Below are 12539 nucleotides of genomic sequence, written 5' to 3'. Positions count from 1 at the left end.
TCCGGGAATGGGACTATTCAACTCGTTATTTCATCCGCGATTCCGGCGGGTATCGAAAATGAAATACAAAATATATGTCACTGTATGTGTGTTACTGTAAGACAGAACCTAAGAGAAGGGTACTATAATGCGCAATTTTACTTTGTACGCTTGTCCACGGGAAAATGCATCGACTTTAGCAGATGGCGATTCATATCAGAATCTCCTATTTAACCTAATATCGTGAAACAATACTGTATTCTCTCAGGGTGGGGACATCACAATATCGGCGTCCCTTTGCCAAATACGCCGATGCCACCTAGGGTCGGCAAAGAAACTATCTTTACAATAGATCTTCATGGGAAAACTACACGAGACCATGGCTCGAAACGCATTGTCTGGCGTCATAGACCATAAAAGCCTATTGTTAAGGCAGTTTGGTTTGCCGACCCTGGGTGGTCCAGGCTTATCTGGCAAAGGGCCTATTTGAGGTGAGCCGACAGAGGCGAGTTGAAAACCGCAATATTATTGGTCAGTGAAATAGAACACTACGGTTGTCAACACTCCTCGGTAGAAATATACCCCTTCCCACAACCACATTCCATTACAAAGTCGCAACGGCTCTTAACCGAGCTTACAGTATAGGCCTCCTTCGTCAGTCAAACACACTTTCAAGAGAGTTACGTTTAAGACTTTGCCATCTCGCCTCGCTTCTGCAAGTAATCGTCTTCATCAAGAAATCCAGAGTCGGAGTAATCCCATTCCAAGGGAAGGAACTCATTGAAAGAACCGTCTCCATCATCAAAGGTAGAATCTGCCAGATCCGAGGTGTTCATGGACGCGTTCATGCTGTCATCGCACTGGGTGTACTCTCGAAACAGCCGCCTCACTTTCCGGTCGGGGAGAATGGGACTGGCGCCAACATCCGCGCCACGCCTGCGCAACCCAGTCGTGTCGCGTTTGGGTTTGCTTGGCGCGTGCGGAACGATGTTAGGAATTGGCATTCCCCTCGGAGTTGTCTGCAGCGATTTCGGATCCAAACATCCTGTATCAGAGGCGCATGACTCCAGATCCTTGTCCGAAGCGTTGTAGTGAATTCTGGACATTTTCTGAAGGTCCCGTGAGACGTTTCTCAGCGGCGATGCGTTCGTGGTTTGTTTTGATGAGATGCACCATGATGGAGGAGGAAGGCTCACGAAGGAGAAAGTGCTGACCTTGTCCCGGACGTGCCGATTTACTTGATATGAGCGAGGCATTTTATCTGCTAGAAGTATCAAGGTAAATGTTTTATCTTTAAAGTTCCAACAGCCCCCCTTGGTATAAGCGGAACTTCTTCCGGCAAACAGACGTGTGGTTCGTCCCCAGCTGAAAACAGACAAACAAGTATTATAGAAAATGCAATGACCGTATAAAATCGAACAAGTGTTTGGAAAATTTGGTCATCAAGATTCTCGGACATTTACCAGGGACTAAATTTTGTGTTGAAACTGACTGAAAACCTTATAGTTATCCGCTGTGAAGGGCTCGAAGGGTGGCACATTATTACTTAGGTTGCTAGTTTGATCTCCCTGACAAATACTGAAAAATACTGACGAGCGCACCCTAAAGGTGTATCTCAACATTTCTCGCCACGTTTTGCTGCTTGGAGCTCCATATAACTGTACAACCCATCAACTTCACCAAAAGTTCGACTGTTCAACAATGCGGGATGAATTAGAGACGAATAATCAATTAAACCATAAAATCATTCTTGTCCTCAGAATAGACTAAATTCGGACGACGGCCACCATCGGGTAACATTTTCTTTTGTGAAAATATTGACCAGTGCATCATGCTGTGCACGCAGGTGTTTTCCTCTGACCAACTTTCGAATGTGGTCGCATCGATTCATGAAGCCAGTTTCATGATCAAGTGTGAAAACTCACCTATCTGCTGATCAAATCCTCCCCGGTGCGACTGTCAACCTGTGATTTCCTTCTCTTGTGTCTGCAGAATGCACCAGCCCATGTTGTAAGATTTCATAGGCGTGACGCCAAACTCAGAACGCATTATGGTACACGGCCATAGTTACTAATATTAGATCACTACTGAAATCGACATCTACACGAAGTTAAGGGTATGTCTGGCGAAAATGTTCGAATGAATTCCTCGATATAAACTTTTGACGACAGCAAAACGATGAAATTCTCGATTTTTCGAGTACATAAGTTTAACATAATTGGCATTAAATACAGCTTGATAAACAATGCTTTACTTGATGGAGACGGTTTTGCAAATAATTTTCCCTAAAACGTGTGTGGGAGGCAAATGCAAGCAAATTGTCGCTGAAATTTTCTTTTTGTCCGCCATCCATTCCAAGATGTATGGTCCCATTCAGGGGCGAGTTCGGGCGTGCTGTCGGATTCGACCCGATCGGATCGGATTCCAGCCGAACTGCAATATTTATTTGTCCCAGCGACGCGGGCTTGGCACTCTCCATGGACTGAGGGTTGGACTCGAGGGACCCGAGAAGAACCATGTGACGACACATTATGACAACCACGTGACATGTCGACAAAACGCACCGATTAACACCAAATTCATGTTTTTTAATCAAAATAATCGATAAGCGATTGGGAACACATGTTACAACAACGGCTGATAGATCTATGTTGGTTTATTGATCCAAGGTTTCGTAATGTATTTATTATATTACGTGCATAGTTCGGGCCGTGGCGATGTTCTTGAGTGAACTTAAATCATAATAACAATGGCATGCTGTCATCAAATCCCGATTCTCGTGATTAATCTGTGCTCGACTGCATTCGTGTGCAACTCCTCCACACATGCGCGGTTTAGACAGGACGTAATGTCACGTGCAACTCTCACTCTGCCCTCGGGTTCTAACAGTTATGCGGGGGGGTTGGATCTGCAGGTGTTCCTGGATCGAGCCAACATAACTAAAGCCTACAGTAGTCGTAGAAGCAATCATCATCATCATTATCATCCAAAAGATTATCGTGGCCCAGGAAATGGTCCTTTGCCATGTCCACTCGCAATAATTCTGGGTCTATTTGGGTCCCCAGAAGTCAAATAAACTATAATCCAGCCACTCTGAACAGTATTATAATTCTAGATCTACCGATGTCCACAGAAGTCAAAGAACCTATGTCCACTCTGAACAGCACAGTGGGTCTTGAACTACTGAGGTCCCCTGAAGTCAAAGAAGCTACGTGTCCACTCTGAACAGCACAGTGGGTCTTGAACTACTGAGGTCCCCTGAAGTCAAAGAAGCTACGTGTCCACTCTGAACAGCACAGTGGGTCTTGAACTACTGAGGTCCCCTGAAGTCAAAGAAGCTACGTGTCCACTCTGAACAGCACAGTGGGTCTTGAACTACTGAGGTCCCCTGAAGTCAAAGAAGCTGCGTGTCCACTCTGAACAGCACAGTGGGTCTTGAACTACTGAGGTCCCCTGAAGTCAAAGAAGCTGCGTGTCCACTCTGAACAGTATTATAATTCTGGATCTACTGAATTGAGATAAGAAAGGTCCACGAGTGTTGCATCAGTAAGGCGTGTACCTGCTTCTTTGATACTTCCTCACCGTTGGCTCCCCCTTACGCCTCACGAAGTCATCATGGGCATATTTCTTGATCTGACAGAGCCTACACATCCCCTGCTGGAACTCGACGAAGGGGAGATGATGTCGCTTGCAGATCGGGCACTGCCTCTGCGAGGAAGACGTGGGCGGATCCGTCAATATGTACATCGGGAGCAGCGAATAGTTTTCGTATGGGTTCGTCACGTTTTCCTCTTGGTCTCTGAAGATGACCAGATACCTTTCCGATCCCTTGCGCGCAGTAGCCACCTCCGTCGACGTCAGTCCGGCCTTGAGCTTCTCATACAGGACGAAGAGACACTGGACATCGAGCGAAGCGTACCGCTGCATGTCCTCGGTCAAAGGCCGCTTGCCCCACATTTCTTGGTCCGTTCCTGTGGTTGTCAGACTGACCTTTTTCTTGACAGCCAGGAGCGACGAATCTTTCAAATACCACTCGATGCAATTTACCAGGCTGCGGATCCTCGGCCAATCGAAAAGAGCTCGTTTCATGGGCGACTTGTCTTTGTAAGCCCTGTGGTGTGCCTCCATATCCTTTTGGGAGGTCGACTTTTCATCTGGGTGTGTTCGTTCGTACAGAATTTGCATCAGCTGTATGTCCATGACGTTAGCTAGCTTGACCTTGAACAGATGCCAAAGGGCATCGGCGTCACGTCTGCAGTCAAACACGAGCTTGACGATGCTGGTACTCACTAGAATCTCCTTTAGATCTTTGCCGAAGACAGCTTCACCGATCTTCATGACATCAAACAGGTATGTCTTGGAGGGGGTGCCAATAGAGAGGACTGTCAAGGATCCGTTGCGGGACAGCTTGACCCCCTCGCAGTCCATTGATATCAGGGACTCTTTCTTGATGGCTGCGATAACATCATCCAACTCCTCCTCCTTCTCGATGAGCTGGTAAGGTATCTCAAGACTTGCCATCCTAGGAAGAGAATATGAACGGCGGTAATGACAGCTTTCGGACCACGCGCTTTATGATCTTGCCAATCTGATCAAACATCTTGGGGCCGCCAGTGAGCATCGATATCTTCAGGGTGAAGAAAATGCCTCTAAAAGTCGAACGGTATCATGACAAATTCTAAAGTTTGTTTTTACAGTGCTCTCTGAATCTCATGCCAACCAAGTATTAAGTTAACACTTTAATGGTAAAACTTCTTCTAACATGTTTAATGAAATTACTTTACACGGCGTTCAGTTCGCAAAAATATCACCTATACCTGCAAACTGATTCGAATATCTCAAAAGGCCTAAAGTTATGCATAATCTTCAAATTTACTCTCCAACTAGCGTGAACGATTTCACAACGACGAACTTACATTCTGCCGAAAAACACTAGGCGTTCAGTTTTATGTATGGTCTTCGTGATCAACAGAAACAGACTACAAAGCCCAGGACGTTTATCACTGTCGACGATGAATGATATAAAGTACATCTAAATTCAGACCTAACTTCCGGAATCCGATTCTACGAAACCAAACCGAGAAACGACTCGGAGAGTCGGACGCGTTGCACAGCTGGCAGGCTGCCCATCACACAATGCCGAGCACACAATGCCGAGCACACAATGCCCAGAGATGGATCAATATATTGCAAATACAGTGTGTGCAAAAGAAACTAAGTCCTGTTCTTTCCTTTTGATTACGAAAGTTGACCTAGGTTTTACAGCTGGGCAGAATATATTTTTGTCTCACTTCAGACATCAAGCTTTACCTCAACTCTTGAACCGTTTCGCCGAATCAGTTACTAGCTTTACCTCAACTCTTGAACCGTTTCGCCGAATCAGTTACTAGTTTCAAATCCTGGCATTGAACGGTGTTTTCCCTTCCACTCTATCTATGGGCGTACATGGGTGGTTTCGGCGAATGAAGACATTTCCTGATCCGAACTGCCGAATGGTAATTCTATCGGAAGGGACAACTTCGGTGTGACTGATTTTTGTCAATGTTGCGAGGCGGATTGGGGCTTGGCATTTGAATTTCAGACAGGCCTACGGCTCCTAGTACATTGTTTATAGCAGTTCAACGATTTTTCTATCATCCCGTTTGGAGAAATCATGGTCCGACTGGAAGCGATTTTTTTCATGAAAAACCAACATACCTCATGCACAAGTTGTTGACACTTTAAGAAAAGAACTACGAATAGGCAAAATGGCCATAGATCACATGAGTTCGATTTATTGGGAACAGAGAGCATCCGTGCCAAAGATAATGAGTAGAACCATCAACAGGTGGCCGGGACTATCATCAGATATCAATTTCAACGGTGGTTGATTAAGTTTTCCTGATAAGCCAGGGTGCTTTGCACGGCTTTTACCTGGAGTTTAGGCACACAGACACGACATTCACTTCTTCAAGACTGACAAATATAGCGCGGACATGTACTTCGATCTGTTCACACTAATGGATAAAGATGAAACATAGCACATTTTCACATACACAGAAGGAGCATACAGTAAGATACAGCGCACTACCTTTAAATTGGTTTACGAATGAAATGAAAGAATAAGCTCCGTGAGAATAGTTCTTTTTCGAAAAATAGCCGGGTTGAATACTTTTAGGATCATGCCAATCCGAGGATGTTTTGTATCAATTGCAGTAGCTCTATAGCCAACCCAATGTAGGTCGACTTTCAAAACGACTGCAAGGCTTTTCACCCGTCACGACAGCTGTAACACCTGTTTAAGCGTTGACTTAATCATGTAATAGGCCTACAACTACGGTACCCGATCAATGATACCGATTCCGAGCCACAATAGACTGGCTGTTCCGATCTTTCCCCAAACGAATTCTGGAGAGGTGAAATGCACTGCTCACACCCGTCAGTTTCCCCAGCCTACAAAGGATCGAGCTGGTCTATTGTTACCGGAACACGGCCTATCGCTTGGGCCCTGTGACAACTCTAATGAGAGAAGCCTCTTTCCTTCATGTAATCATTTCCCCCCAAGCTGTATCATACAGCATGAACATGCGTGCGCTCCCTTGCCGCTTCTTCCCTAGCATCAATCATAGCATCTATCATGAACCCATCTCCCTCTATGGTCTTCCCCTCAACGAGGCCGTCCCTCTGCTCCTTCTGTGTACGAGTGTACGCACTGTAATGATGCCTATGAGAGCTCCCGCCGCCAGATGCACCAGCACCCGAGCAAAACCTCGTCAGCGTCACACAACACACGATGAAAAAGACCAGGGTTCCTGTGATCACTCCGACTATCGCTTCTATCGGCCAGTCTGATTTGACCCCGAATCCCACAGTGCAATTGCCACCTTTTGTGAAGTAATACCTGAAATGTATGGAGTAGACGCTTTACTCGTCTTGTTAGCGATTGATGTTTATAGTCAACTCATAAAGTTTGGGTGGTGGATCTGCCATGTTTATTGACAGAATAATGACAGAATAAGCCGGTCATTACATGACAAAGGGTATACAACACTGAGAGTGAATCTAGCATTCCTCACACTATATGGACAATTGGATACACTTCAAAACATAAACTTGTGCGAAGCAATTTCTTCTACAATGAAAATGGTGAAACGAGACTTACTTAAAATCTGTGAGCAATAACTTTAATGCCTGAGTATAGTTGCCCACTTTGAATGTCTCGTTGACCCTAGCATTGGACTCATCAAGACATAGGCTGGTGACTTTGTTTTTGGCTATTGATCCGGTTGTTATGAAAACCTGCAGACGATAGAGGTGTTTAACGTTGAGAAGCTATCATGGTAGCAGTAAGCTTGGTATGAAATACTAAAAGTTGACGTTCAGTTCGTAAACCAAGATGAGGCACCAACCAGAACTCATCACTTGATGCTACTACACAACGACCAGAGATCTGCCAGACGTATTCCCAATGACTTAGCCAAGTTTGTTATTTTGGGTGTATTGTGACATTTCTTTGTTTGGTGTATCTTTACATGTGTATTTTTCAGTAGCAGTAGTAGTAGTAGTACTAACAAATCGACAAACTTACAATGTCTAGTTCATCGACGATAAGGATAATGATATCGTTGTTACAAATGCCAAAGTTCCACTTCTTATCTCTAAGGTAGACCGCGAACTGCTCTATCTGCAGCATCAGCTGCTTCGGGGTGATCACCGACCTGAACAGAGAGAAGATCAATATCAGATAGAGTTCGTCCGCAAATTATTGACCAACTGGGGGTTAACATAAATTTGGGCCTTTCGAAGTTCATTGGTGGCACCTAAGACCTATATGTTTCGGACGCGAACCCTTTTGATAAGATTGAAAACAGTGTACAGTTTAGAAACTAAACCTTATATTAGGTACGAATGAAGACGTAGCCCGGGACAATGGAAAACGGGAGATAAAGGTTTAACGTTTTGTCGGATTGCTGAAGACCAGGCTCCTTTGACTCAGTTATGTAGTCTCTAAGGTGTCTCCAACTACCGCCAAGGGACGTAAGGTAAGAAGGTAATCCACAACTTTTATACGATGATTTTACCGATGTTTCACTTACCCATCATATTCTGCTGTCAACTTAAGCATTGGCACAAGTGCAATACCGATGCTGTACCCGCCCCGTTTACCTCCAGGACACACGTCGCATGGACAGGGAAGCTCTTTCAGGCGGTCGATCATTTTGTCAAGGGTGACAGCTGTAAAATCGAGATATAAATGAAAGAAGTTGAAATATATAACTCTCGAAAAACTTCGTGGCATAGCATCTCAATATTTATGGCAACAGGGAATTGGTTAACACAGCACAATGAATCATAATATCACAAAGTCTTCCAGATTCCAGATTTCATTGGGATATTGATCATATAGCGATAGCAATACCACCAACATGAATAATGCATAAAGCAGTAGGCTAACACGTCATGTCATGTCATCTTTCTCTTGCACGATGCCTGTTTTAAATACATGGTAGATGCTATATAAGACAGGTGAGACCACTTGTTCCGGATGCGAAGAAACCCTGGTGAAGACAGCAAACAGATGTGCCCACAATCCATAAGTTCCATGCGTTCGTGTTTCATCGTGTCTGTTGTCAACAAGGACAACTGAGTCTTTCTGTCACAGGCTAACACCTTGGCTACCCCGGTCATTAGTTCCAGACCGGACCTAAGACTTCTGTGGCTTTACTTATACCAGTGCCTGCCTCTAAAGCAACGACTTCAAACTACGTAATCTATTCTTTAAAGACAGCGTTTCGATTAGACAGATAAAATTCACTGATTGGGCTTCAAGGTACTGCACCTACCGTACAGCCCAGGTGCCGTTTTGAAAGAATCTTAAAATAACACGCGATATTTGAAACATGTTGAAAGCAGTATGTCGCTGTATTCATCGATTGCTTTCAGGGCAGCTTCCCTTTCCGCCTGATTGACTGCAACCTGCGCCTCACAAGCCTTGATGGACCCGCAGAAGCTAATCAATAGCGAATACCGCGATTCATTGGCCAATTAGGAAGCGGTCTGACGAGCATGTGGACACATGGTAGAGCAACCAAGAGAATGTATTCGATCGTATATCTAATCAAAATAACGTTGCTCGCAAGTTTTAATCGAATCATTGAATGACAGCCACAAGTTGTAGGAAGTCTCCCGCTGTTATCAAAAGTATGTACAAGAAGCGACTGAAAAACCAACCACCAGGTCACGAACAGCTCATAGGTGTTTCTGCCTTAAACTCATATGCTGCATGGTAGAGGCGGAGAGAGGAGTGGTACACATCTCCTACCACTCTACAGCTGAATAAGCTTTATCAAAAATGAAGTGGTTTTGACAGCAAACAATTGAATTAGCTGGTTTTCAATGTTGTGTATCATGGCAAAGGCCTCTCTTTCAGCATGAATCTTGTTTACTCAGGTAGGCCTTCAAGCGTACCAAGCTTCCTGCCCTCCTGGGTTACTTGTATATTTTAGACTTTTCAAGGACAATCCAGAAATAGCATGTAAAGACTGTGCGCTTTGCCAAGATGTTTTTGTCATTTAGTTCGATAAAATAATAAAAGTGTTACCCTCGTCATAAGTAATGATATGGTTCGGATCACAGACATTCGACCTCCTGCCTCTCTGGCCACAGTCGTAGACATGGCGATGAGGGTTCGGGAAGATCTCTTTGGTCCATTCCTTTGTTTTGGGTTCCTTTGATTGTGATGACTGGGACGAGGTGAGAAGGACGGCTAGCACCAAATACCTAGTTGGCTCATACCCCATGCCTTGCTGGTACGGGGGCCGCTATTTGGCCATGGGTACGGTTACATAACCTGTGGAAGAAATGACAATGAGTATTCATCACTTTAAAACACCACCTGTGGAAGGAATAAAGGGTAGTATCGATCCACCGTGCCCACAATAGTGTAATACCGGTGTAATGTTTTTGAGTGTTTCTATTTTTGAGTGTTTCCCCTCATTGTTTGGGAACGCTAAAAGATAGATTGACAAGTTTTTCTGTGTTTCCCCCTATTGAAAAGTCATGGTCTCTCTAGCTGCCTATTGTTTGGAAACACTGACACATGGGAAACAACCACAGATGTTTCACCGGCATTTGGATACCAGTGGCATTTATTTCAGTGAGTTTCATATTGACAGTTAAGAACTGCCTTCAGGTAGGTAAATGGAATATTGTCGATATATCAATACATATATTTCTTCGAGACACTGTACTATTCCAGCAGGTAAAGACTGATTACAAAAGTAAATGCTGTGTCGTTTTCGATTGATCAGTCAGCCATTCCTCTGAGCAAATAACACACCCTTCGGTTGATTGGCAGAGTAAATTGGATGGCGGTATCATTAGTGTGTAGCGTACTGACAATGACAGTCAGAATCATTGAATGTCAATAATCATATTTACACCGTTATGTTATTGTTCAATGGCCCCGGGGAATCAATTATCAAGATCTAAATATATGACTGCTACTGCAGGTGGGTTGTAGATCAAACCAAAGCTCATTCTCAATGATAGGAAAGATAGTCGATGATGATGACAGTATGAACCAAAGGTCTTGCTTCTTAAACAGAATAGCATATTTATCTACATGTACTTGATACCAAACTCCCCAATTTTATTGAAACCAAGTTTGGTGGACCATCGAACACAATCAACGCCAGAATCTGTCTTTCATAGATAATCAAACCAGTCCTAATTCATATGACACCGAATTATTCATTTAAGTGGGCACAGGTTGAATTATGGAATATCAGAATAGCCGACAATGTTCGTAAGGATCAATAACGTGTTGGTGTTTAAGCGATGGTTTGTCTCCCATAGCAACTAAACGAACATTTCTGACCATTACATGATATCACTAATAAAATGTCATCATGATACTTTTTGATAGAATACCAAAAAATCGTACTAGTACATTGCCCAACCCCATTACAGTCTTACTAAAGCTAGCAGCACAAGGAGATAATCAAAGAGACGAGGCTATGCCACTGACGCCAACAGAACCATACGTTCGTTTTTCTAGGATTTTAAAGACATTAGGGTCATGATCTCGCCAATATTTACCTCTGTGTCAACCCAGTTTTCCATGTACGACACGGACACCTCTCTGATTCTTGCAATAATGCACACAATCCGTTCATTCGCTAACAACGTATCACCAAATTCATACCTTAGGAAGATGAATATCGATACATATCTATGCATAAACTTCCCTACACCGATCGAGCGACAGCGCAACAATTTCCCAGGCATTCTTTCGGGAATCTACACACGTCAGACAATTCCTACTGGCAAAACCACAGCGCATGATTTCCGCTACTGAACATTAGTAGAAGACACACAGAGTTATACAACATACCTTCAGTCTAACAAGATTCCTGTCCAAATGCATAGCCTTCAAACGACATCTTTCAACACAATCTAGTAACCTATATTGCGTTGTAGAAACGCATCCCGTTTCTACATCCTTGCGGATTAGAGCAAATCCATGAACACTGTTTTAAGAACACTTAGCAACCTTGTGGGTGTTTTGTTCGCCAAGAACAGATGATTACTTTACCTTGTTTACATCGATCGTGCGGTGTATTTCGATTCTACGCATTTGTAGCACAATGTGTGGCATTCCACCAGCGAATAGAAAAATGAAACACAGCATCCATCACTAAGCCCAACAACTGGTTGCCATGGCAAAGACAGAGCTGTACTGGGAAAGGATTGGTCAGCAGGGCTTCTATCTGATGGTGGCGAGGCTTATCCATGGTAACGAAGCAGTTGCTCGGTAGATCTTGTCATCCCGGCTTGTCGTGCTTGTTGGAGATGAGCTGAGAGGGAGGCAGTGTCGTAGATTCTGAGTTTGAGTTTGCCTAGGCCAAATATTGGTGACCAGTACAGTCGGTTATGCAGTTGGATCGTGCTGTCGCTGGGTGGAGGACAACCCAGGTAGTGCGTGACCACTCTCATAGATGCTGAATTCGACTTTGCATAGGCCAAATATCGGTGACCAGTGAAGTGCTGGCCGTTGCTGTAGGATCTAGCCATCCCAGCGTGGAGGAAAGGATGACAACCCTGGTAGTCTGTGATCACTTTCATAGATGCTGATTTTGACTTTGGCTTAAGTCTCATTACGGTGACCAATGAAGTACAGACAGTAGCTGTAGGCCCTTGCCATCCTAGCGTGGAGGAAAGCATGACCACCAAGGTAATGTATGACTACTGTCATAGATTCTGAATGTGACTTTGGCTTAAGTCTCATTGCGGTGACCAATGAAGTATACAGTTGTTCTTAGATCGAACTTGTTTGACCTGTCATGCTTATGATCGAGAGGATGACAGGGCGCTATATGACCACTAATAGAGGTGATTATTCTGGCTTTGGGTTTGTCTATACGTTGGTGACCATTAAGGTCCAGGCAGTTGATCTTAGATTCTGTCACACCGCCAAGGCAAGCTTCTGGAGAAAGGGCTGAGCAAGCAGTACGTGACCACCGTTAAAGATGCTGATTCTGGCTACGGATTTGTCTAAATATTGGTGACAGTTGGCTTAT

At 44.2% G+C, this 12539-nt stretch overlaps 2 protein-coding genes across 3 annotated transcripts; both read right to left on the bottom strand.

The window, feature by feature from the left end:
- Window positions 1-2418: 2418 nt before the first annotated feature.
- Window positions 2419-5639, bottom strand: LOC135483161 (uncharacterized). The gene is made up of 2 exons (XM_064763780.1): window positions 4896-5639; window positions 2419-4501 (listed from the first exon to the last, which is right to left on the bottom strand). The coding sequence occupies exons 1-2, from the start codon at window positions 5009-5011 to the stop codon at window positions 3523-3525; spliced, it is 1095 nt and encodes a 364-aa protein (XP_064619850.1). The 5' UTR covers window positions 5012-5639; the 3' UTR covers window positions 2419-3522.
- Window positions 5640-5727: 88 nt separating this feature from the next.
- Window positions 5728-11788, bottom strand: LOC135483168 (uncharacterized). 2 transcript variants are annotated; one of them, XM_064763794.1, is made up of 6 exons: window positions 11555-11788; window positions 9560-9808; window positions 8055-8193; window positions 7547-7676; window positions 7121-7257; window positions 5728-6859 (listed from the first exon to the last, which is right to left on the bottom strand). In XM_064763794.1, exons 2-6 carry the CDS (start codon window positions 9756-9758, stop codon window positions 6529-6531), a joined length of 936 nt encoding a protein of 311 aa, XP_064619864.1. In that variant the 5' UTR covers window positions 9759-9808; window positions 11555-11788; the 3' UTR covers window positions 5728-6528. The 2 variants fall into 2 exon arrangements, with proteins under 2 accessions (XP_064619864.1, XP_064619874.1); XM_064763804.1 differs by lacking the exon at window positions 11555-11788 and adding an exon at window positions 11354-11539.
- Window positions 11789-12539: the final 751 nt, after the last annotated feature.

This window comes from Lineus longissimus, chromosome 1, assembly GCF_910592395.1.
Source record: "Lineus longissimus chromosome 1, tnLinLong1.2, whole genome shotgun sequence".
Lineage (NCBI taxonomy): Eukaryota > Metazoa > Nemertea > Pilidiophora > Heteronemertea > Lineidae > Lineus > Lineus longissimus.
The sequence above is the reverse complement of the archived record's forward strand: the minus strand, read 5'-3'. Positions and strand labels throughout refer to the sequence as shown.

Coding starts and splice junctions, on each gene's coding strand:
- LOC135483161 (XM_064763780.1), bottom strand. CDS start 5,011: ATGTACTTTATATCATTCATCGTCGACAGTGATAAACGTCCTGGGCTT. Junction 4,502..4,895: donor CTAGTGTTTTTCGGCAGAAT/GTAAGTTCGTCG, acceptor TTCTCTTCCTAG/GATGGCAAGTCTTGAGATAC.
- LOC135483168 (XM_064763794.1), bottom strand. CDS start 9,758: ATGGGGTATGAGCCAACTAGGTATTTGGTGCTAGCCGTCCTTCTCACC. Junction 8,194..9,559: donor TATCATTACTTATGACGAGG/GTAACACTTTTA, acceptor TCGATTTTACAG/CTGTCACCCTTGACAAAATG. Junction 7,677..8,054: donor TTGACAGCAGAATATGATGG/GTAAGTGAAACA, acceptor CTCTCTGTTCAG/GTCGGTGATCACCCCGAAGC.